This window comes from Triticum urartu, unplaced genomic scaffold (genome assembly GCF_003073215.2).
Source record: "Triticum urartu cultivar G1812 unplaced genomic scaffold, Tu2.1 TuUngrouped_contig_183, whole genome shotgun sequence".
In the NCBI taxonomy this organism is placed as follows: domain Eukaryota; kingdom Viridiplantae; phylum Streptophyta; class Magnoliopsida; order Poales; family Poaceae; genus Triticum; species Triticum urartu.
In genome coordinates, this window is record NW_024112286.1 from 1 (window position 1) to 25,151 (window position 25,151).

The 25,151-nt window shown below is 44.9% G+C and overlaps 3 protein-coding genes across 3 annotated transcripts; 1 reads left to right on the top strand and 2 right to left on the bottom strand.

Moving 5' to 3' along the window:
- Positions 1-263: 263 nt before the first annotated feature.
- LOC125526778 (alpha-amylase/subtilisin inhibitor-like) lies at positions 264-1,022 on the top strand. The gene has a single exon (XM_048691410.1). It carries the CDS (start codon positions 274-276, stop codon positions 922-924), a length of 651 nt encoding a protein of 216 aa, XP_048547367.1. The 5' UTR covers positions 264-273; the 3' UTR covers positions 925-1,022.
- Positions 1,023-2,516: 1,494 nt separating this feature from the next.
- On the bottom strand, positions 2,517-9,516 carry LOC125526775 (deoxynucleoside triphosphate triphosphohydrolase SAMHD1 homolog). Its single transcript, XM_048691408.1, has 19 exons — positions 9,227-9,516; positions 7,568-7,605; positions 7,461-7,483; positions 6,941-7,047; positions 6,787-6,838; positions 6,634-6,718; positions 6,352-6,442; positions 6,048-6,086; positions 5,897-5,964; positions 5,732-5,794; positions 5,369-5,424; positions 5,186-5,259; positions 4,599-4,691; positions 4,409-4,510; positions 3,697-3,777; positions 3,498-3,589; positions 3,354-3,369; positions 3,168-3,278; positions 2,517-3,069 (listed from the first exon to the last, which is right to left on the bottom strand). The coding sequence occupies exons 1-19, from the start codon at positions 9,383-9,385 to the stop codon at positions 2,965-2,967; spliced, it is 1,455 nt and encodes a 484-aa protein (XP_048547365.1). The 5' UTR covers positions 9,386-9,516; the 3' UTR covers positions 2,517-2,964.
- An 11,533-nt stretch (positions 9,517-21,049) lies between these two features.
- On the bottom strand, positions 21,050-22,104 carry LOC125526776. Its single transcript, XM_048691409.1, has one exon. It carries the CDS (start codon positions 22,011-22,013, stop codon positions 21,354-21,356), a length of 660 nt encoding a protein of 219 aa, XP_048547366.1. The 5' UTR covers positions 22,014-22,104; the 3' UTR covers positions 21,050-21,353.
- Positions 22,105-25,151: the final 3,047 nt, after the last annotated feature.

Sequence of the window (25,151 nt, forward strand, 5' to 3'; positions counted from 1 at the left end):
TAATGTTTCAAAAATGTTAAGGATCTCCTTATTTATAATTGTCTTATCTAGTATTTTTACTAGTAAATAATAGTAATCACTTAATGTTTCCAAAACAAAGATGTTACTTTTGTGACGTTTGCTTAGAGGTATGGCCTATATTTGGAAGAAAAGCGCAAAACATAAATGTTCTATAAGTGGAGAAATAGATGATGACCCCGCATTCTTCTCAATATAAACCACAGAGCTCGGGCATGGATGACACACCAACTCATTGCATTTCACTAGCTTTACATGCCAAAGATTATGTGGACCGCCATGAAGCTTACCGTCTTCTTTTCTCTCCTCCCTCTCCTCACCATCTCCCTCCCTTGCATTGCCAGCAATACCATCCAGCTAGTTTACGACACAGAAGGCGAGCCACTAAACAGCTACAATGCCTACTACGTCCTCCCAGCCAAACATATAGATGACAAGTTGTTCCTCACAACTAAGCGCATTCATCATCATGGCTGCCTATACCATGTTGTCCTCGAGAGCAACATGACTATTCGAACCAACATGGAGTTCACACCATTGCCACCACCACCACCACCACCGAGAGATGTAAACATTGTGCCTATCCACTTGTCGAGCGACGTATGGATCGAGACTAATGATCTATCTAGTTTATGTGCAAAGATGTTGCCTTGGCACCTGACGGATCAAACACCAAATTCATCGTTAGGATCGACTCAGTATGTGGCGGCAGGGAACAAGGAGGGCACATGGTCGCCCTTGGTGTTTCGGATTGAGAGGCATGGCGCTGACATGACAGGATACAAGTTGGTGGTCTGTGCCAACAAGGGCCCGTGCAAAGATCTGGGTTTGCGTACTTATAATGGAAATATGTGGTTAACTGTGAGCAATGAACCTTTCATGGTTGTGTTCATGAAAGCCACCTAGGTTGTAAGTACTTTGCATTTCTCTTGGCATCCTATGTGTTCATCTAATGTAATAATGAATGTTGATTGTTTCATGTATGAGTCAATAATACAAGACTATTTGCAATGAATCTATGACCGACATGCCTTGAATTTTTTTAATCCATCCAATATAATGATGAATGGTTATTGTGTCGTGTATGGGTTCATAATACAAGAATATTTACAATTACGGCTGGCATTTCTTGAATTTTGTTAGGAAACCTACCCACCTATGCCATAAGAAACTTCAAATTCCCTGTTGGGGTGAGTGATGATCGGATCCAAATGATGGAATTTTTAGTGAAGTTATAATAAAGAGAGGTTTATAACCCGTGGTTCCATTCGACCCATTAAAGGCCCGTGGATCCTTTGGGTTGTTTCTAGCCCGTAGTAACCTTCAGCCCATTAACGACCCATTATGGATGTGGTTTGTCTTAGATGGCTTTCGGCCTATTAACGATCCGTTATGTGTTTGGGACCATTAGCGGGTCCTTCTGCTTTTAGTCTATTTGTGGCTCATGTTGTGTTTTAGGCCTTTTGATGTACAACATTATTCAACCCATTTGTGGCCCATGTTGTGTTTTGGCCCATTTGTGGCTCGAGGTTTTACGACCCGTATGTGGCACATGGTTACTACGACCCGTATGTGGCCCATGTTGTGTTTTGGCCCATTTGTGGCTCGAGATTTTACGACCCGTATGTGGCACATGGTAACTACGACCCGTATGTGGCCCATGTTTATTATGGCCTATCACGTTCGGTCTATTAGCGTATCGTGGAAATCAAACCGCGGTAACTAAACAAGCAATTTACGCTGGAATATTACAACTATTACATAGATTACATCCACAGGGCACTAAAGTTTGCCACATGTGCGAATAAACGCAACAACAAAACATCGGACTAAATACATTGGACCTCAATGTTGGCCGGTCCGGACGTGTTTTGCCACGCAAACCGGAGACAAACTGGGGGGAGGGGGGCTTTGCGGGCGTCCGCACCACTGCCACGCCCGCGTCAGACTAATCTGGCCCACCGCAAAACATTTTCCTAGCTCTCCTGCGCTTTTCGTCCAATGCATGCGCCACTTCCCAGGCCACATTCATGCCGGCCGAAAGCATGCATCGGCCGACATTGATGCCCAACACAGGCTGCCGCGGCTCTCCGACGCCCTTCCACAACATGGCAGGGCAGCCACGACTACGAGGTGGTCGTCCGGTATAGGATTTAGGTTTATGTTTTTAAGTATTTAGCTAAACGGTCGAGTTACTGACTTCTTTTATATAAATATGTCCTAACTTGAATGAAATTGGTCGAGTTTGTTTAAATTTCATCTGGTTTGTTTAAACCCTGTTTGAAATGCGTTGCATGACCGGCTCCCGCATTCATATCTGCGGACTGGCCCCTATCTCCCCCTGTCCACGGACAGTGTACAGTGTATAGTATAAATTATCCTCAAATCTCGAAAGGAGAATTGGAAGGGTGAGATGGAACTTTGTACAGACTGATACGGCGTTCGATGGCAGAGGATCAAATTTCTTTCAAACCCAAACAGAAGAAAAAATAAGCCTCTCAACTCAAAGGGATTCTATGTGTGTGATATATATTCACCATTCTGTAACTGGTAGCAATGTCATCATCATCATCATCATCATGCATATAGGTGGTAAGGGTAAGCATACGGTAATAACAGGGGAGGGAGTGCATGCCAAAATGACAATGCAATTGGTAGCTAATGAGCTAGCTAGCTAGCCATCCATCCTGTGTCAGTCAGTACCTACATATACCGCCGACCGCCGAGAGTAAAATTTCCCCCCTTTTCCGTGCATCAAAACTGTACAATTCACCAGTGAGTGTGTCGTCCTTCCCTTCCCTACGCAGACTGACTGACTTTCCTAGCTAAAACCAACTGACTCTAGTAAGTAGTAGTAGTATATATGTATATGTCCACCCTCCATGTCGTTTGTTTGGTTTCCTACTCTGCCTGCCTGCCTGTGGTATGCCGCAGCTAGACATGCCGCTAGTTGAACCTGCGCTTCTTCTTGGTGGGCGTGTCGTGCACCTGCGTCTTCTCCCCATACATCCTCAGCTGCAGGTTCTCAAACGCCTCCGACACCGCCTCCACCTGCCACCCCACCACCAAGGTTTTCATGTCATTCAATCGCAATCGAGAGCCAATGGTATTCTAGTAGTAAGTGCCTGCATGGTTTCTTCTTCACTTACCAGCTCCGGCTTCTTTGCGTACACCCTCACAATCCTGTCCTGGTTGCAGACCGGCAGCAGGTGGCTGACGCGCTCGTCCGTTATCGGGAACTTCTCTTCGCATCCGAAATCCTGGCATCACAAGAGTTCTACCTTAGACCATTGCCACCATACATATCCAAGATACAAAGAAGGGTTTGTAAATACCTTGAAGAACTTGATGCTGTGGGATGACCCAAATTATGTGTTTAAGAGAAAGAAAGGCAACTGGTCACAACTTGGAAGATCATGCATACTGTGCGCGTAAATGAATAACAGGGTGGGACTAATGGATGTTCAAGCATCAAAAACCTTTCGAGCGGGTTGTCCTTCCCACGCGTCAAGTCAATCTTCACATTGCTGACCGCCACGTCTTCCTCCTTAAGCAGCACCTTTGAAGTTATCTGAAGACACACAGGGAAAATTAGAAACAGAGAGCTTGCAGAGTTAGTTTCAGGGAGGTCAGATAGTAGCAACCGACGCAAAATGAGTCAAGAGGGGAGACATGAACCTGTGAGCAAACTATGTCCTGTGCAGTTATATTCTTGAAATGGTCCAGTTTATCCTTTGGAACAGAATACTGATTGCAGAACTGCAACTCAAAAGAATTTAACTGAATCAACATATGCAAGACCACAACGTAAAACGGGATGCTGCTCACGATGTAAGTATGGTACAGAACAATATTAAACTCTCCTTGTAGTCTGAAAAGTCGAGTAATCTAGTGTGATATTGGCAGATTAACCCACCCCTAAAATGTTTCTAGAAAATGAAAATTAGTAATAACATGTGTGGATGCAGTCTCTATAACTATCCAGCACTACACTCACCTAAACACCTACTTAGGTTTAAAAGGCACCAACTCGCATATAAAGCCAAACCAGTCACTGTATCTGCCAACTCAACCCAAGACGCATACCACTATACGCAAAGCCTTGACTAAATCGACACGCAGAAACTGGTAATAGTTGCTTGCACTACATGTCATATCAAGTTACACACTGAACAACATTCAAATAATATTGCACGTGCATAACTGTAAGACCCACAGATTCAGCACAAATAGCTGTGAGAAGAGCATGTGACAGAAGGACAGACAAAATAATAGAATGATACTCCCTCCGTCCCATAATGTAAGACGTATTTTGACACTAATGTGGTGTGAAAAAACGTCTTACATTATGGGACGGAGGGAGTATATTACAACTGAAAAGAACTGCTACCTTGTAGAGCTCTCTCCGGCGAATACGCTGAATGATTTCCTTTGCTTTCTTCAGTTCATCGTTGGGAGCAGTTTCAATGCTTTTGACGATTGTGTCATCTAACTGGAAATCCCAGAGTTGTACAAGTAAGAGGGATAGACCAACAAAAGAACCATTAATGTAACAAACATAACATTATCTGACACCAAACCTTCCAAAAGTCCTCTGGATCATCTGCATGCAAAGATATTCCCAAGTATTCATTCGCTTCAACAAGCGCATCCACAAGCATCAGTTCAACAGCCTAACAATTGAAGACTGTTAGAAACAGTTCCATTTATATAGAAAGAAAGCAATGCACGGAGACTGCAGATAACTGGAACTGGCAACGTCTTTCTGCGGGCATAATAGCTAACAATATAATTGATGATGCAACTTAAAGGACATACATAAAGAAGAGGCAATATACAGGAGTGCAGATTTTTGGTGCATACACATTTATCAGTATAAATTGGTGAAGCAACTTAAGTACATCCAAAAATGAGATCACGACAGCACAATCATTTCATTTAAACACGAGACCTTTGAGAGCTTCATCTAAAAACCCTACTATGATTATCTTCTACAATACCATATACGACAACAGTTAACACTGTTGACAGGAAGTCTCAGTGTAATGCAACACAGCCGTATGGACTTACTTATGGGTTGTCTCTTGATGTAACCATGATATTTTGTAAGGTAAATAAGGCAATACTGTAATGGAGTTGGAAAACCCTGAGTATAAAGAGCATGTACCTTTACTTTGGCATGGGTATAGACAGTCCGATGCAGATCAGCACGTGTTGTGAACAATTTATGGATGCTCAGATCTGTAATTCCAAGTGGAGTATACCAAGTCACGTATTAGATACTTACAGAAAAAGAAAACAATGGCAATGGGTCAAATTGAAATAGATGACTGTTATATAGTTGACCTACAGTCTTTGGCAGGGTAGCATATTTCATCACCCATCACTCGCATACCTTCTAAAAGCCTGTATGAAAAACGGCAATATATGTTGATGGACAAGTTCTGTCTAAATGCTCATGATCACAAAATCACATTGGCATTCTCGTCAGCACATAAACGTTGCCAACAGTGTAGCTGGCGTTCTTTCATCATCATAATCATATCTTCAATTATTTTAACATTCCTAAGCTTCCATTGAGGATCTACATAATTATCTGGCATTGTCAGTTTGCACAACAGTGCAGATCTTGAATGCCTGTGTTCATATTCTCAACTAGGCCATAGGGGCAATTGGGCAAAAGAAAGTTGGCACGTTTGATGGCAAAATATACCTCCAATGCTGGAAATTGCTCCCAATACCACATGCTCTGCAATCACGGTCAATGTAGTCGAACCTGCATCATTACTCTAGGTTATGCCATAACCAGATGATGGTAGAGAGATAATGGTAGACTTATAGACGAAATTTGGAAGCACGATACAAAGAAGGCCCTTACTTGTCAACATCTATACCGTTGCGCCCATTAGCAACAATGTCGTAAAGGAAACGCTTCTCCTTCACACCCTGTGAAGAACCAATCTACATTTAATCAATCTATTTCATTCGAAATGGGTGATTAAAATAGTAGGAGAGAACAATATACATACTTCTGCTGTGGAGACGTCAGAGCTTGCAACTATCATTTCCTGCAGAAATTTTTGAAGGAGCAGGGTAAGAATTTAATAACTTAGAACAGCACACTGTGCTGTACTATTACAAGCTATGCACCCTATAAATGAACTTCATGCCCGACTGCTCCAGGTTTTTCATTTCATATTTTTATAACAGTACTACCTAGAGATGGCAGGTTGCACAATGAACTGAATTCTGTATGACCCATAAGATCGCTTCAAAATAGGAATGATAACTAAGTTGGTGCCACCACAAGTTCTTATATGAAATGCATTTTACCTTGATAACTTTCAGATAATCAGGTTCAATATCTATTGCGTGTTTATCGACAATGCTGTCCAGAAGCAGTGCAGACATATGTTCATGGGACCTGAATAAGCAAATGAGATTTTATTTATTAAAATGTTAGACCAAAATCTCCAGATAACTTTAACAGATTAACAGGCATATGGGAACACAGATAAGTGGATGAATAATCATTAACCATGCAATGTTAATATGCTCACATGCGTGGCACCTTGACAACTAAAACAAAATGTCGTAGATGGAAAAGAGAATCACCATGTTGATCCTGGATGAACACGAGGAAGAAACTCATGCTCAAACAGATGACTGAAGGGGCCATGTCCAATGTCATGTAAGAGACCTGAACAGAATTATCACAAAGATCATTAACAAGCAAAACTTGTTGAGCCACGGTTGAGAAACACCAACCTGCAAGTTTCACAGTTTGCACATCAATGCGGTCAATGCCAAGTTCGTTTCCCTGTTGAGTGAAAAAAAATGCATAAGCTTCTGCATTATAAGTAAACTGTCACTTGCGAGTATGTAGCAGTCAAGACAATGTTCCATCTTCCATGGTACCAACCTGGTACTTCTGAAGATTGTTCATAGCCTCCCCAGCAAGTCTATAAACACCTAATGAATGTTCAAAACGTGTGTGGACAGCCCCGGGAAACACCAGATATGTAAGGCCTGAAAAGCATACAGAGCATGTTACACAAACATTAATGAACTGTAAATTTCATCAGAGTTGGATTACCCATAAAAGAAGCTCACAGCACTATTCATTTTAGGAAAAAAAATAAGATCATCTAAATCACACTCCCTCCATCCGGAATTACTTGTTGCAGAAATGGATGCATCTAGAACTAAAATACATCCATTTCCACGACAAATAAATCGAGACGGAGGGAGTATACAATAAACACTGTGGCACAAAGAAGTCCGTGGTCGGCTGACAAAAAATAAGTAGCAATGCACTTTCACTGTTCACTAGCACACACAAAAACATCGGATATGGGACTCCATTTAGATTTCTGACACTGCCAGCAAGATAGAATGCAAAGTTCCCAATAAGGTTTCTCTAGCAAGGGAAGAAAACTCACCAAGCTGTTTCAGATCCCGCAACCTGGATGAAATGAAAACATAATTAGGCCATCTAGAAAGTTAAATAGGCAAATGTGCAGCAATAATTTGGGAAAACTCAAGTCACCTCTGAAATTCCTCTGTATCCACAAATTCACGGGCCAACTGCACATCAGAGGAAGTAATTGTTATTGAAGAAAAGTGAATAGCTTAAGGAACAGAAACTATCAGAGAAAGTGACTCTTATTACAGATGATGAATAGTTGGGAGTAGAAATTATGTAAAGCTTCTATTTCTCAGTAGACATACAGAAAATTAAATTAGTAATAAAAGTAGAACTATTTTTCCATATATATGAAATAGACAATTAGTGTGATCATTATATACTGACTGATGACTGACCACGCATCCAAGTTACACAAAGCAATTATTCATTCATAAAAAGAAACATCAGGTGCAGTGTTCTACTTGTAACGCATGGCAGAGCACTGAAGCTCAAAATGGAAAACCACTTGGCCAACAGCAAGAAGACGAGGGCAGTTATGAATGATCATTTAATACTGTAGGACACAAGAGAACTCCCAACAGAATCCTCAGTGGTTGAACACATTTAAGTTTTAAATAAAAGGAATATACATATATGCAGCATGAGATCCTGTTACTAATTGGTTGCAAGACTGAAGATGGTCCAATGCTAGTGCCATCAGAACTGAGTTACTCAAATTCAGGATACTGGAATGTGAAAACGGTATGCAGATTACTAATATCCATGGTGGAAAGTAAAAGGGACCCAATATTATGTAACTTGAATACGACCTAGTTAGTGGAGACACATTAGGACGGACGTTACGAATTGCCATAAGCAGAGCAGCAGCTACACCAGACAGCAGTAACTGTAGTGAGGTAGAATAAACGAGTACAAAGAGTAGCCAAGCCAAAAATAGCCATGAAGTGCAATGCTGAAACAGTCCTTTTGGTGCATCATCACTAAACTGGTAGTAGCATGCTCCATGTTCCATTACTTGGGGGACGCACGTTACAGCCCAAGCACTAATAATGGATAAACAGGCCAATCAAAGCATAATACGTTTATTTAATTATTAACCCCATAATAACTATTATAATACCCATCGCTCTCAAGGTTGACCCCGGTCATACTCAGGTCAGGCAACAACAATATTCCCATTCTCCGGTGGAGGAAACAGAAACAGGTCATACATTAGCACAAGCAAGCGTGGAAAAGGTCCAGCGAATGAATTTTAAAACGGAAGGGCACATGGGGAGCACTTGTAGCTAGTAATAAGCAGTTGATACGCCACAACAACACAAACATACAGCCGAAAATCTGAAGAGGAAAAACAGCAGGTAATCAGGTGGACGGGGACTTGCGCCGTCGTTGCTGTTTGGTCCCGTCGTGGAGCACAAGGAAACGAACTCTCAGCACCATTTCCACGGGACTGAAATCGGACTGAATCGCAGCGCCCGACGATGACAAACAGACATAAGGAAACGCATACTGCTCGTGAAAAAAAAAACTCGGACCGCGCGCGGGCAGAGCAGAGATTGGTGGGGAAGCAAGCACGCAGGCGCAGTAATGCGGAGGAGGGAGCGGTGCGATGGAGGCCCGAAACGAATCGAATCGCCGACCAACCCGAAACCGACGGATTGCTCGCCCAAACCACCGGGCCGAACCACGCACCCACAACCAACCAATCGATAAGGCAGCCGAGCCGCCGCAACAAAACAAGAGCGAACAGGAGGAAGGGGAAGCAGTCGAATCGCTCACGGGGTCGAGGGAGATGTTGCCGTGGAGGTTGTCGAAGACCTGCTTGGTGGAGCAGCGGTCGTAGTCGCCGTACAGGTACCTGCCCGCCGCCGCCACCGGCGCCCGCGGCAGCACGTCCCCCTCCGCCGCCGCCGCCGCCGGGGCGCAGTACTCGCCCATCTCCTCCGCGGTTCGCGGAACCCCCGCCGCTTGGCTCGCGGAAGGAAGGTTCGAGGCGGCGTTTGGTTGTGGGGTTGGAGGAGGGGATGGGAGAAAAGCAAACTGCAAAGAGGATTGATTGATTAATAGCAGCAGCGCTGGCGAGAGATTGGGAGGTTTATAATTCGTAAATGGAAGGTTTACATTAGTAGATCGGATTAGATTATGAGCGGGTCGCGCTGGCCCCACGTGTCGGCGGGTGGCCAGGTGTGAGGGCGCGTGACGCCGTCGCACGGGGAACGCACCGGCGTACACTCCACTCCCAAGGGAATGCCTTATTAGCCTAGGCGTAACGCCAAGAATATTCCACTCTTGATGATGCTACTACTCAGGTACTACTTCCTGTTGTAGGTTATGAATGCTGGGCAATGCTAACTCGCAACCGTTTGGGATAGCAAACAAACGCCATTTTCCACACAGTTTTAGTTGGACGTGAGATCAAATGGTGGCGGTTTCTCAAGAAAAAATGTCATGCGTCGCAGCGAACGGTCGCCATCCATATTAGGGTCCATGGATGTTTGGTCCCTAGCCCCGTCGGCCCTTTCTTCATCTCCTCGTTGCGACAAAACTAATGGTCGGGCTAAACCTGTGCACTGGTGAATGAAGGCGGCATTGAGGAGGTCTCTTCTCTAATAGGCCTTCGCTCTGGCACCTGCCGGCGATGAGATGTGATCTACATGTGATTTTTTCCAAAGTTATGCGATTTTTTACATTGCATAATTTTTTTAAATATCACCAACATACTTTTTAAATGTGTGTACATTTTATAATACAATCAATTTTTTTAATCAAATGAAGATTATTTACAAATTACATGAACAATTATGTACATTATGTGGCCTATTTTAGTGCACAGTCAGTCTTTTTTTTTGAAAACTTAGTAAAGTAATTACAAAAATATGTATATTGATAACATTCTGACAAATAATAAAATATCAAAATGAAAAAAGGACAAAGCAAACCAGTCACTTCCAACTATGTCAGGCCATTTAGGCTGGCCCTAAGTCGAGCGGTTCTACCATCTCACAACAGGCGAGACATAGGCGCTCCCAAGCCAAGTGTTTGTTAGCATTTATTTCTTGGAGGGTCTATTTATCACTTGTAGCGAGATATACAGGGTTGGTCCAGTAGTGTCTTCTTATTTGCTTCTACGCTTGGCTCATTATTTTCTTTCTGTTTTTACATTTTGATTTTTTTGGATTTCTCATGTACTAAAAATGTTCTGATTTTTGGGTCAGTTTTCTCTCATTTCCGCGAGAGTGTTTTTTTCACATTTTAAATGTATATCTACATAGGAATTTACTTTACATAGTTTTGAAAAATGTTCACCGCGCATTAAAAAGATATTAATGGAATGTGAAAGTTTGTTCATGCAGTTTACTAAAATGTTCATACAATTAAAAAGAATTCTCATGGAACTTCAAAAATACGCAAATATTTCAAAATATGTTCACAACATTTCTTAAAAAAAAATTATCATAAATGTAAAAAATGACACTTCTAGAAAACCAACCATAGCACACGCAGTTCATTCAAAGATCTTGAAATATGTTCATGAAATTTCTAAAAAAATTGAAAATATGAAAAACGACACCGTTTTCGCAGTCTTCGCTCTCCTATTATTATGAGCAGATAATTGAGAGCATCATCTACATGAAGACCCTCACAACCTGGATTAGACCTGAAGGGATTCCAAGTAATAACTTCACAAGCGGCCTCACTAGAATTGATATACTTCCTTCAAATTCAAGAGCCTCTTTTTTAGTTCAAATCTTATATGCGAACAAAAAAGGACCGAAGGGAGTACTTGTAAATAAAGCTATATAATTAGATTAGATTAGATTAGATAGGAGGCGATGGCGCAAGGATGGTCGCCGGGTCCAGGGGAGAAATCTTGAGACACTCGGCCTTGTACTCATCAACTGAGCCGTAGCACTGATCCTTTACTAAACAGCAGTAGTAGCATACCGATGGTCGGTCGCATGAATTAAGGATGCACAGTCCATTTACATGGACCTTAACCCTTTCCGCCTCTTCCAATATTCTAGCTGTGGAACATAAAAATATATTAGTGATCACATTAATCTCTGTTTAGAAATAAATAAGTAGTCGATGAACAAACAAACAAACAAACAAACAAACAAACAAATAGACAATCACTGAGAAAAGCCGTAAACACTTGTGGGTAAATAGAAATCAACTTACACTGCACATGGGTAGTGAAGCACGTGAGAAGAAGCACCCACTGCACATGCGTACCCCCACCCTCCGTACCCATTTTTTTTTCAAACGTACTGGTTTTCTTCTGGTTCTTCTGTCCCATGTACACAAATCTGCCGATCATTGAAATCCCTCCCCGTCTCAGCACTAATTTCCTCCCAAAAGTCATTGTTAGAATAAATCTGAGACATACCGTCGATCATCTGAGGACCAAGCAATCATACGAGCATGACACCGAGATTTGTTAACGAGGTTCACCGATATGGCTACATCCCCGGGGCTTGACTACGGGCGCTCCTCCCTGTGACACCGTCACAATACCGCACCCGGTCGCCGTGGACACCGGCACATGCCGCTGGCTTTCCCTGCGTTCCGGTGCTATTATGTAGGCATATGTTACATCGTGTGTCTACCCCCGCTATATAAGAAAGGCCTAGGATACATAATACAACTCATAGTCCAATTGTAACCTACCTTGTACACTATATTCGACACAACTCCAATAGTCATGGGAAAAATCAAAACTTTCCTCATATACAACACACATCAAAACTTTGCAATTTGTTTCCGAAAAAAGATTTCTCCCAAAAGTCATGGGAAAATCAAAACTTTCCTCATATACAACACAAATCAAAACTTTCCAATTTGTTTCCGTCTGTGTGTAGGGAACCAAACTTTCCTGACACTAAAGCCAACGTTTCATTTCTTGTTGAACCCTACCCGTACCCTAATGCTCCATTTCTATTGCCTAGCATCGGCGGTGACTGGTGGGATGCTCGTCGACGGCAGTCCTGGCAGCCGTTGCCGCTTGTTGCCTTGCCCGCGTTAGCAGCTGGATAGACGTACGCGGCCCGTGGCTTGTTTGGTTTAAGCCTTACTCTAGGGTCCCACAAGACATGCACTTAAAAAATATAGCAAGATTATCAATTTATGGCTTTCATTTTATCGAATCAACCTTAGGCAATTTTGGCAAGGAGTGTGTGTGCAAAATGTGGCATTGCAAGGCATAGAACCAAAGCGTGCAGATACCTGCGCCCCAAGTGAAGTGAAGTGAAGTGTGTGTTGGCGATGCCTAAGACACCTGGGCCCCGATGATCTGATTGATCGACGGCACCGGCGGGCTTTCCCAGCTCTGCTGCTCGCTGTGCACGTCTGGTGTTTGTTTGCTCCTCACATGCAAACAATCTTGGGCAAGTGGAAATGCACTAGTACAACATATCGATAGGTCAATAACGCATGATGATGGTCGACAAGGATGTAGTACCAGCAACCACGATGTCTGCATCGTGTCGTCGTACGTACTCCCTCCGTTCCAAATTACTCATCGCAGAAATGAACATATCTAGAACTAAAATACATCTAGATACATCTATACCTGCGACAAGTAATTCGAAACGAAGGAAGTACGTACAAGTGTTTCTCGGTGGTTGGACGCTAGCTAGGCAGGCAGTGCTGCTCGCCATGAGTAATGCGGCTCCCAGATATAGGAAGCGGTAGGATTTCCATTCATGCATGCATCAACCTGTGCAGTGACTGGCGCACGGCCAATCGAGCTGCCTGCCATCAGTAATGAGGCCTCGACAAGGATGTAGTACCAGCAACCACGATGTCTGCATCGTGTCGTCGTACGTACTCCCTCCGTTCCAAATTACTCATCGCAGAAATGGACATATCTAGAACTAAAATACATCTAGATACATCTATACCTGCGACAAGTAATTCGAAACGAAGGAAGTACGTACGAGTGATTCTCGGTGGTTGGACGCTAGCTAGGCAGGCAGTGCTGCTCGCCATGAGTAATGCGGCTCCCAGATATAGGAAGCGGTAGGATTTCCATTCACGCATGCATCAACCTGTGCAGTGACTGGTGAAGGAAATATGCCCTAGAGGCAATAATAAAGTTATTATTTATTTCCTTATATCATGATAAATGTTTATTATTCATGCTAGAATTGTATTAACCGAAAACATAATACATGTGTGAATACATAGACAAACAAAGTGTCACTAGTATGCCTCTACTTGACTAGCTCGTTAATCAAAGATGGTTATGTTTCCTAACCATGAACAAAGAGTTGTTATTTGATTAACGAGGTCACATCATTAGTTGAATGATCTGATTGACATGACCCATTCCATTAGCTTAGCACCCGATCGTTTAGTATGTTGCTATTGCTTTCTTCATGACTTATACATGTTCCTATGACTATGAGATTATGTAACTCCCGTTTGCCGGAGGAACACTTTGGGTGCTACCAAACGTCACAACGTAACTGGGTGATTATAAAGGAGCATTACAGGTGTCTCCAAAGGTAGATGTTGGGTTGGCATATTTCGAGATTAGGATTTGTCACTCCGATTGTCGGAGAGGTATCTCTGGGCCCTCTCGGTAATGCACATCACTTAAGCCTTGCAAGCATTGCAACTAAATGAGTTAGTTGCGGGATGATGTATTACAGAACGAGTAAAGAGACTTGCCGGTAACGAGATTGAACTAGGTATTGGAATACCGACGATCGAATCTCGGGCAAGTAACATACCGATGACAAAGGGAACAACGTATGCAGTTATGCGGTCTGACCGATAAAGATCTTCGTAGAATATGTAGGAGCCAATATGGGCATCCAGGTCCCGCTATTGGTTATTGACCGGAGACGTGTCTCGGTCATGTCTACATTGTTCTCGAACCCGTAGGGTCCGCACGCTTAAGGTTACGATGACAGTTATATCATGAGTTTATGCATTTTGATGTACCGAAGGTTGTTCGGAGTCCCGGATGTGATCACGGACATGACGAGGAGTCTCGAAATGGTCGAGACATAAAGATTAATATATTGGAAGCCTATGTTTGGATATCGGAAGTGTTCCGGGTGAAATCGGGATTTTACCGGAGTACCGGGAGGTTACCGGAACCCCCCGGGAGCTATATGGGCCTTAGTGGGCTTTAGTGGAAAGGAGAAAGGAGCAGCCCAAGGTGGCCGCGCGCCTCCCCCTCCCCTAGTCCTATTAGGACTAGGAGAGGTGGCCGGCCCCCCTCTCTCTCTTTCCCCCCCACCAAGGAGTCCTATTCCAACTAGGATTGGGGGGGAATCCTGGACTCTCCTGGCGCGCCACACCTTGGCCGGCCAGCCTCCCCCCTCTAGTCCTTTATATACTGAGGCAGAGGCACCCTAGAACACACAAGTTGATCCACGTGATCTATTCCTTAGCCGTGTGCGGTGCCCCTAGCCACCATAGTCCTCGATAATACTGTAGCGGAGTTTAGGCGAAGCCCTGCTGCTGTAGTACATCAAGATCGTCACCACGCCGTCGTGCTGACGGAACTCTTCCCCGACACTTTGCTGGATCGGAGTCCGGGGATCGTCATCGAGGAACGTGTGCTCGAACTCGGAGGTGCCGTAGTTTCGGTGCTTGATCGGTTGGATCGGCGAAGACGTACGACTACTTTCTCTACGTTGTGTCAACGCTTCCGCAGTCGGTCCTGCGTGGGTACGTAGACAACACTCTCTCCTCTCGTTGCTTTGCATCACCATGATCTTGCGTGTGCGTAGGAATTTTTTTGAAATTACTACGAAACCCAACAACTGGCGCACGGCCAATCGAGCTGCCCGCCATCAGTAATGAGGCCTCGACAAGGATGTAGTACCAGCAACCACGATGTCTGCATCGTGTCGTCGTACGTACTCCCTCTGTTCCAAATTACTCATCGCAGAAATGAACATATCTAGAACTAAAATACATCTAGATACATCTATACCTGCAACAAGTAATTCGAAACGAAGAAAGTACGTACGAGTGTTTCTCGGTGGTTGAACACTAGCTAGGCAGGCAGTGCTGCTCGCCATGAGTAATGCGGCTTCCAGATATAGGAAGCGGTAGGATTTCCATTCACACATGCATCAACCTGTGCAGTGACTGGCGCACGGCCAATCGAGCTGCCCGCCATCAGTAATGAGGCCAACTGTATGCAGCAGATACTCCTTGAACCATCATGCACGCCGCAGGACAGAAGATGGCATGCATGCATCACGCATGCTCGATCAACAAGGATCACTGCCAAACTGTTGCAGCGGTACTGGAACATCTGTAGCCACGACCGATCCACGTCCACCAATGAACCCTCGCCTCGCCCTGTTGTCCGTACCTGCTACGTGTTCCTCCGTCGCTCGCCATATGTCTCCATCTCACATCATCTTCAACAGACACGCTAGATAAGCCACGCGCTGAAAAAAACAGCTATATAACACCCGCGCGACCAAAATTAGCGCTCCAGCAGCTGCGCTAAAATTCCGCACGCGGTAAACAAGGTCCAGCGTGCTGGGGAAAACGGCATCACGCGCTGTATATTTGGTGCGCCCGCTCGTGCGCGCTGTAAAATCTGAGCTATTGTAGATGAGGCTGTCGAATTGGGCGCCGTGTTTTTGTGCATCTGACAAACCTCTCTGTCACTCCCGCGCACAAAAAGATTATTTTGGTGCCGCGAGATGCTCTCACAGGGAGTGCCACTGGCAATAACTAATGGGGTTCTCAGATTTAGCAAGTGGCAAGCTTCCTTTCCTGCCTCGCTACAGCAGTACCCATGGGTCATGGCCACCATCTACCAGCTGGCTATAAACCTCCATCGCCGCACCTCAGGCTCAGCTCAGGTCGCTATGTATACACCGGAGCACCGAGCAGCCTAGCTTCCCCAAGCTTCTTCTTCGGCAGATTAATGGAGGCTCAGGCTCCCCCTGTTTCTCTAGACCTGACTCTGGCACTGCCCCTCAGGGGATGCCGCTTCGAGCTCTGCCGCCAGCTCGAAGCTGTTCTCGTGCCTCTTCTGCGAGAAGAAGTTCCTCAAGTCGCAGGCGCTGGGCGGCCACCAGAACAAGCACAGGAAGGACAGGGGCGTCCGCACCTGGAACGCCCACCTCTACTTCTCAGATGGAGCTGGTCACGCCGAGCCGCCGGCCACCGCCGCCATGGCGCACACCCTGTCTACTTTTGACGACGAAGAGCAGCAGATGCAGAAGCAGCAGCAGCAGCTTGATCTTAGCCTTAAGCTTTAGCTAGCTAGGCAGCTAGCTCCTGTGTATATGCGTTTCTTCTCCTCCTTAACTAGCTAGAACAAGAGCGGGTGTGCGCATGTGCTAATATGTATACGTACTAGACATGTCTTGTATGTATTGTACGTACCTATATGTTTCCCGCTTCGGACGCACACACGTGCGTGCGTATATACCCCTTTTTTAGTGGAAGTGCATGTGTGTATATACTATGGTGTGTCCGTGGTGTTGCCCCGGTCTGATTCGTTCAATGATATTGGTTTCGCCTTTGGTGAGATACCTTATAGGTCTGTAAAGCTGCATATCAACGATGGAGCCGTGTCGAGCTTGGATGAGGATGTGATATGTCATTTTTTTCTATGGTGGCTGCCGGGGCGGTGCCGGAGATAGGTGACGGGCGATGATGTCAAGTTCAGGGGAGTCTTTGGTCATGTAGGGGCTGTTTGGTTCCTAGCCACATCTTGCCACACTTTGCCACACCTAATTTTAGGCAAGTTTGACCAAGTTAGGTAGGTGTTTGGTTCTAGCCACACCTAAGGCAAGACTTTTTTTTATGAGTAGTGAACTCCACATGTCATAGACACAAAAAATGTGGCAAGATTTCTTTAAGCAAGCCAAAGTGTGACTAACAATTTGAGCAACTCAACTAAAACAAGTGTGACATGACTCATGTGGCAATATATGGCAAAGATAGTCACAATCCAAACAGCCCCGTAATTTTCTTTCTTGGCTATTACTAGTGTTCTGTTATCTCTTTTGGTTTTGTCAGGTCGGTATTTACGTGGCTTGTACTATGATACTTCTGATATATATGAGACACATATTACCTTGCAAAAAGAAGTCCTTTATGTACGATATATGCAACAATTTCCTTCCGTGACACCGTGGAAACTCATTCAAAATTGCCCGTATTTGCTTGCAAACATCATCATTCCTTGACAGAACTAAGGCATGTAGAGTGGTGATTGGCAACCTACTATTAGGTCTCTCTGTTGTTTAGAAATGGCAACAAAAACATGTTATACTGTGAAGAGCAAGTACTCTCCAATTTATAGCATGAATGGAACATAATCATTTTTTTTGTAGCTAGAACCTCTTTTCTCATGCAACTTATCGAATTATATGCCCATGTACATTACAATATTAATACAAAACTATAGTAGGATCCTTTCATATTGTTTTCCTGTGTAAAAAGAGACGTTATCTCTAGAAGTAACATATTAACATTCCTCCAGTCATTGCAACGGTGAAATACAAGATGTTTGCTTAATCTATGTTTTCTAAGATTTGTCATACCTAAGTCGATGCCTTGAGCCATTGATTGGATATCTACATGTCAGAGATTCGCTTGAGGATGGCAAGAATTTTTTTTCCTTTTATGGGAATGGGTGTGATGAGTTACAAATATTACTTTAGAGGGATAGGAACATCGATTTGTACATAAAAGAATCCAGTCAACTTACACATACACAGACCAAAATTTTAACTAGAAAACATGCAAGAGATGATGACAGCCAAATATAATGAGAAAATTATTTTAACTTTACTGTTACCAAACCATCTCCTTGTAAAAAAGAAGGCAATTTTTTTCTTTCGCTCCCTTCAAAATATCCTTTTTTGTTGTTGAATATTGCCAAAGCAAAACTAAAAACTCCAAGCAAGCAATTATCATTACTATTGTTGCTTCATTTATAAAAGAGCGAGGCCATCTCATACTATTGTACATTTCATAAAACACAGTAGGTATATCAAATAAAATACCGTTGATGCATGTGCGGCCTCACCTTCCCTAACATGTTTCACTAAGGCATTCAGATCATTTTCTCTACTTTGATGTTATTTTAGATGCGGTACTGCCAAGATTTGTTCATGCTTTTTTACGCATTCATGTTTGACAGAGGACCTTTATATATGACCTCTCTTTCTTGGATGAACAATAAAGCAACAACGAGTAAAACTAACGATGAATTGAAGTTAAACTACAAACAAGAATGAAGCCAATACCCATACAAATATCCCAAATTCCACCATATTATTCCTATACATAACTAAATTTGTAATCCCTACCAACTTATTTATCTCAAAATGCAACCATGTGTGGAAATTTCCATTCTATTATATTACTTTGCTATACAACAACTAAATACAATAAAATACTCCCGCTGATCCAAAATAAGTGTCGCAGTTTTAAGGTAAACTTAGTGATAAGTTGTTGCGGTACAGAAATAGTGCTAGACCCCTCCCCTCCCTCCCCCGACCCCGCGCCCGCGCCGCCTCCCCGGGGGGCGGTCGGGACGGCTCCCCCGCTCTCCTCTCCTTCCCTCCCCTCCCCCCGCCGCCGCCGGCGGAGCCCACGGATCTGGCCAGGCGGGCTGGCGGCGGCGGGTCCTTCCTTACCCCGCGTGCGCACCTCCTAAACCGAGGTCAGGGCTGGCGGCGGGTGCCCTTCGGCTGACGGCGGCCCGACGGCCTGGTGGCGGCTGGCGGTGGCCCGTCGCGGTGGTGGCGCCGTCCTTTGGCGGTGGGGCGGCCTGGTGGCACAGGTTGGCCGGCGGCGCGTCCCCGGCCCAGATTTGGGCCCTTAGGGCCCCATCTGGGTCCTAGCGGGCTGGCCCCCGGGCGTGGCCTCGTTGTCTGCGGCGTGGTGAGCAGGAGAAGCGGCTCGGATTTGGGGCAGCGACACCGACGGCGTGCCGGTAGCAGCGCGAAGGCGGGAGCTTTACGGGCCCACGAGGGCTCGGCCGGACCTGTGGGCCCACGGGCCTGGTGTGCTCCTGCTATTGCGTCCGGACAGCTACCGTCGCGGACGGTGGAGGTGGGTCCCTCCCGCATGCCGACGGTGCTGATGCCCTAGTCCCGGCTCTGATTCTTCGCCGTGCTGTCCTCACTTCGCGGTGCCGCGGTGACACGGCGTGGGGGCCTCATGACCGCGTTGGCGCACGGTGGTGGTTGGTTTGGTGGCAGGCTCCGGGGCGCCCGAGGTGCAGGTTGGGATCGGGGGAAACCCCTATCGGCATGGCCAACTCCGGCGCGGTGGCGCCTGTGGGTGCCACTTGACCTTCCGGGATGGCGTCGGGGCTACCCTTCCTCTCGCCTCGTCGTGTACCGGGGGAAATCCCTAGCAGCAGCGTCGTCATCGTCGCAATCCTTCTTGGAGGTGTTGATAGGTGCCGGCGCTTCGAAGTCTTGGAGTCTAGTGGAAGATCCTGGTGGGCGCTGCCATCGTGAGGCTTCTTCGTTTCTGTTGATCCGCCGTTGTCGGCATTTGTTTCTTTTGTTTTTCTTTGTCGTTTCTTTTGGGCGTGACTGTGCTGCTTCCGTCCCAGCACCTATCCATGTATGATTCGGTTGGTTGCTTTGTATACAAAGCGGGGGAAATCCTTTTTCGGTAAACTAAGCTTAGTTCAAACCTTAGTTCAAAACTGCTAAAGTAAGGTTCGTTCAATCTTAATTCAAAACGACAACACTTATTATGGATTGAAGGGAGTATATATATTCTGAGTTTCAGCATTTATAGTATCAATCCAAATATTATTATTCCAACAACCGAACAAGCAGCCAATTTTTCCTACTCCACGAGAGGTGTGTCCCCTCATGCATGAATGAGGCAGCATTGTGGTACACAGTCCACGCATACTGGTACTTTGTTTAGGAGGACGATGTATACTATTGATGGAGACTTGAGCTAGGTAAATATGCCAGCTGAAGCGAAGTGTTTGTCATGGCATGCATGCCCACACAGGCCGGGTCCTAAATAATGACTGATCGTCCATCTGTGGAGGCATCTCGTTTTGGCCATGTATACCTTTGCTTATTATGCGCGGACATATGCACATGCATGCATGTCTGTGGCCCTGGCCCCAAGAGGACAAAGAGAAGAAATTCACGTATGGTGCTGATGTTGAAGAAGATCATCGGTACATTTTTCATCCAAAGTATGCCAAAAAGAATCCAAGTTTAATTAGATGCCACATTGTCACCATACTTCAAGGAGTGATTACGTTGTCATACTCCGTCGTTAGTAGCGATCGGTGCAACCTCGCGCCGCCGTGCCCACAGTCATAGAGCCGCAACACCAAAATATTTAAGGGGAAGACACATACTTCACCATGAAAACTGGTTTAAAACGCCCCCGCGTCGCCTAGCTTAGGCGACACGGGCGGCGACTCAACCCCGCCGTCCAGCAGCTCCATCCACCGGTGCCTCCTCCCTCGCCGCCGCTGGGCAAAGCCCGCATGCTGGCGGCGGCGGCGGGGCCTCTCCGTCGCTCGGCGCCCTTCCTAGGGGGTCGTAGCCGGGAGCGCTCGATCCAGATGCGCCCGGCGCCTTGCGCATGGCCGGGCCGGCAGCTGGCCGTGCGGCGGCCTCACGCTTCTCGGGTGAGGTTGTGGTGGCGGGGGCGGCCAGTTTCGGTTGGTTTCAGCCAGATCCACGTGCAGCGCGGGGCGCGGATGGTGAGGCGTGGCGGGTGGGACCAGGGCCGTACCCCGGAAATTGAGGCCCCGGAGCGAAATCACAATTTAGGCCCCATGTATAAGAAAGTCAAGTAGGCAATTTAAACATTATTTTTATTAGTCACTACAGCAGTACAGATTTCTCAAGGAACTACATAATACAAGAGAAAAATCTTAGAATTTTGAGCTACAGGTCCATCTTTTACTCTGTTAGCCAAAGCGTGCCATCCTTTGAACATTTCTTGATACAAAATCTTCAATTAGATCTTCATAAGCAACCCCCTCCAGTATATCATTTTCAATTGCTATAGTAGCCAACCCACTGAGCCTTTCTTGTGTCATTGTTGAACGTAGATAGGACTTCAATAATTTCAATTTGGAGAAACTTCTCTCAGCTGATGCGACGGTCACTGGAATAGTTAACAAAATTCTATATGCAATAGTTGCATTAGGGAAACAATCTAGCCGTTTAAGAAATTTCAAGATATCAACCGGCCCCATATTATCATTTGGAATGAAACTTTTAAGTAAATTTAGCTCAACATATAATTCACTACCATTAATGTCTGATTTCCCCCCACTCTTTAGTGCAGCCTCAAGAACACTACAAGAATATTTTAAGCTCTTCTCATCCAATGATTTTAGTGCATCAGAAGTAAATGAAAAACCAAAGTTCTTTTGGAATGATTCATATTGCTCAAATCTTGTTGTAAGTGAACTGATAGCCTGATCAACAACAGGAATAAAATATTTTCTCCTAAATGATTCATGTGCAGGTTGTGAAGAAATTAACACATCATCTGGGTTTTCATCAAATTGTTTCTTTCTTTTAATCTCACGCTTTTGACGAAATGTAGGATCGATCTCCATTTCAAGTGCAATTTCTTTTGCTTTTTCCAATGCATTACAAAAACCAGTGTCTCTATACCCATTAAAAAAGGTAATTAGCCCCTGCACTTGCTCAATAGCAACATCAATAAGCATATCCTATGATTGTAAGTTCTTGCTGACCAGACTGACGGCATACAGTATTTCATACCAAATAACAATAGCTACTAAAAATTCAAAATCACCAAGTTCATTATTCGCGAGAGATTTAGCTTCACTGCTAGTTTTTGGATCATTATCAATATCAGATACTTGCAGTAAAGCTTCTCGTATGTTCGAAATCTGAAATCTTATAGCTTTAACACTATCTATTCGACTCTCCCAACGACTAGATGACAACAACTTGAGAGTCAATCCTGTTGTATCATCTATATTATCTTTCAAGATCTGCCACTTTTTAGTTGAATTAGCAAATGTTGTGTACATGCGTTGTATGATTCCAAAAAAGTCCTTTGCTTTACCACAAGTTTTTGCCATGTCACAAAGTGTCAAATTAAGACTATGACAACCACATGCTGAATAAAAAGCTCTAGGATTTTTATCCAAAAGTTTCCTTTGAACACCATTATTCTTACCTTTCATATTCGCACCATTATCGTAGCTCTGTCCTCTCACATCATCTATATCCAGGTCAAGATTCCGTAGTTCTTCCTGCAAAACATCAAAAAGCCCTTGCCCAGTTGTATCATTGACATCCAAAAATCCTAAAAAGGATTCCTCAATGGAAACAAAAGTCGAAGATGCATTGAAATATCGTATTATCAGAGACATTTGTTCTTGGTGGCTCGCATCAGGGCTACAATCAAGTATAATGGAAAAATACTTTGCTTCTTTAATTTTTTTAATTATCTCTGACTTAATTGCAGAAGCAAGCAAATGTATTAACTCATTTTGGATCCCATGACCAAGGTAATGAACATGAGTTTCATTGTTTGTTATGCGCCTAACATGCTCCTGAATAATTGGGTCGAACTCAGCTAGCATTTCAACCAAGCCTAAGAAATTTCCATTATTATCTTGATACAATGTCGAGTTAGTACCACGAAATGCAAGATTGTGTTTCGCAAGAAATTTTACCATCAAAAGAATTCTAAATAGAACTTTTCTCCAATGGTCCTTTTCTTTCTCAAGTTGTCGCTGCGCTACACAATTAATAGTTTGATGCTTTTGCAACCGTAGTCGCAAATCATACCAAGTGACCATATTCAGAACATGTTCGGCACTTGTTTCATGCTCTCTAATTCTAATGCTAATATGTGCCCAATCATTAAAACCCTCACTAGGCAAATGACCCTTTCCATGCCCCTTTCGAAATAATTTGCAACAAAAGCAGAATACCTTGTCAAGTTCTCTAGAGTATACAAGCCAATCTCTATCACACTTCTCTCCATTTGGTAGAACTCTTGTGTAAAATATCGAAGAAAAGCATCTTTTATTTTTATCCTTCCGGCCTTTTTTTATAGTTAAATCTCTTTTGGGACCATTTTCTACCAAGATGTCAATCGTTTTTGAGTCAAGGGCATCCCAATTCCTTGGATCAAATATATCTGGCCAGAAAGAAACATTACCATCGGAAGATGCATCCATGTTATTCTTATCAGATGAACTATCCATGTTTTCATTAACACTAGCGCCAACGACATTTCCATGGAGGTTAGCCTCATCAGGATAGTATTCTCAACCTGAATGTTGTCAACATTATCATCAACATCAGCCTCTATATTCTGATTTTCGGAAGAAACTTGTGATTCTTTCACAACAAATTTATCAAGAGACCCCTTCAGAGAATGAATAAGATTTTCAGCTTTTTTCTTCTTTGTACGTTTTTCATACCCAGATTTATACTTCTTACCAGGGCGTTTAGAACTAGAAGACATCTTAAAAAATTAAGAAAAACCAAGGATACACAAATGCAAGAAAGAACAACGGATCAACTAAAAAAGGGGTGAAAAGGGGGCGAAACAACCTTTGGTTGCTGACTGTTCACGGATGCAGATCATCAGGCGGGGGCGCTTGGTGCTCTGATTGCTCACCTCCAAGGACTGCGGCCACCAAGCAGCGAGATTCCAACCCAGGCCTGTTCCAACCTCTTGATTTTCTAAGGGGACGATGGATGGATTGATGGATCAGTGGAAGAAGCAGTAGAAAACGCCCTAATTTATAGATTGATGCGGAAACGAACCTGCAGTTCATTGTGTACTTGCCATCAACGGCTCTCTTCTTGGATAATAATTGGGAAGCCATCCGAGAAAGGAGATGAGGAGTCTGCGAGTTAATTGCGAGCGAGTTAATTCACCAGCCGCCGGCGAGTCCTGGTCTCGAGGAATAGAGTTGTAGAGAGAGAGAAAAGAACAGGGGAATTCGATCCGTCTTCAGTCTTCTGGAATTCTCCGTGAGAGAGATGAGTTGGGCTATGGGCCTGCTGTTCCGTTGGGGCTTGGTGGATTAATTGACGTGCGTTGGGCTGGGGCTGCACTTTATTTTTCTTCGCAGTTTAACGATCCAGTCTTTCCTCTTTATTAATCTCAGGATTTAGTAATATATATATAGTACTTGAACAAAAATTGGGGGCCCCAGATTTTTGGGGGCCCTTTGCAGCGGCTCCACTTGCACCTGTGGATGTACGGGCCTGGGTGGGACGCCGGGGCGGCGGCCTCGGTCCGGGCTCCCGGTGTGGCCTGGGCGTGGACGGCGCGCGTGCGCGCGGCGGCGGCTCGGCTCCAGATGTGCGTGTGGGGCGCAGATCGACGGCTGGGCACGGCGACGGCTGACGCGCGTCGGGCGCGGCGACCGGCGGCTGGGCGTGGTGGATGCGTTGCTCTGGAGTGTGTGGTGTGCTGCGGAGGGAGCTCGTCTGCTCTGCTGTCGCTCGTGCGGCTCTGATTGGATCTGGTGCGAGTTCGTGCTTCGATCTGGATTCTACACGATGCGATGCGGCATGGGTTGATGCGGTGGTGGTGGTCACGGTGGTGCTGTGGTGGTGGACGGCAGCTTCGGCCGGGGGGTGGTGCATCTCAGGTCGCGGTGGATCGTGGGATTCCGCGGTCAGACCGAGGTCGGCCTCAACAGATGATGATTAGTGGGCGGCGGTCGGTGGTGGTAGGTGGTCGGCGCATCTCC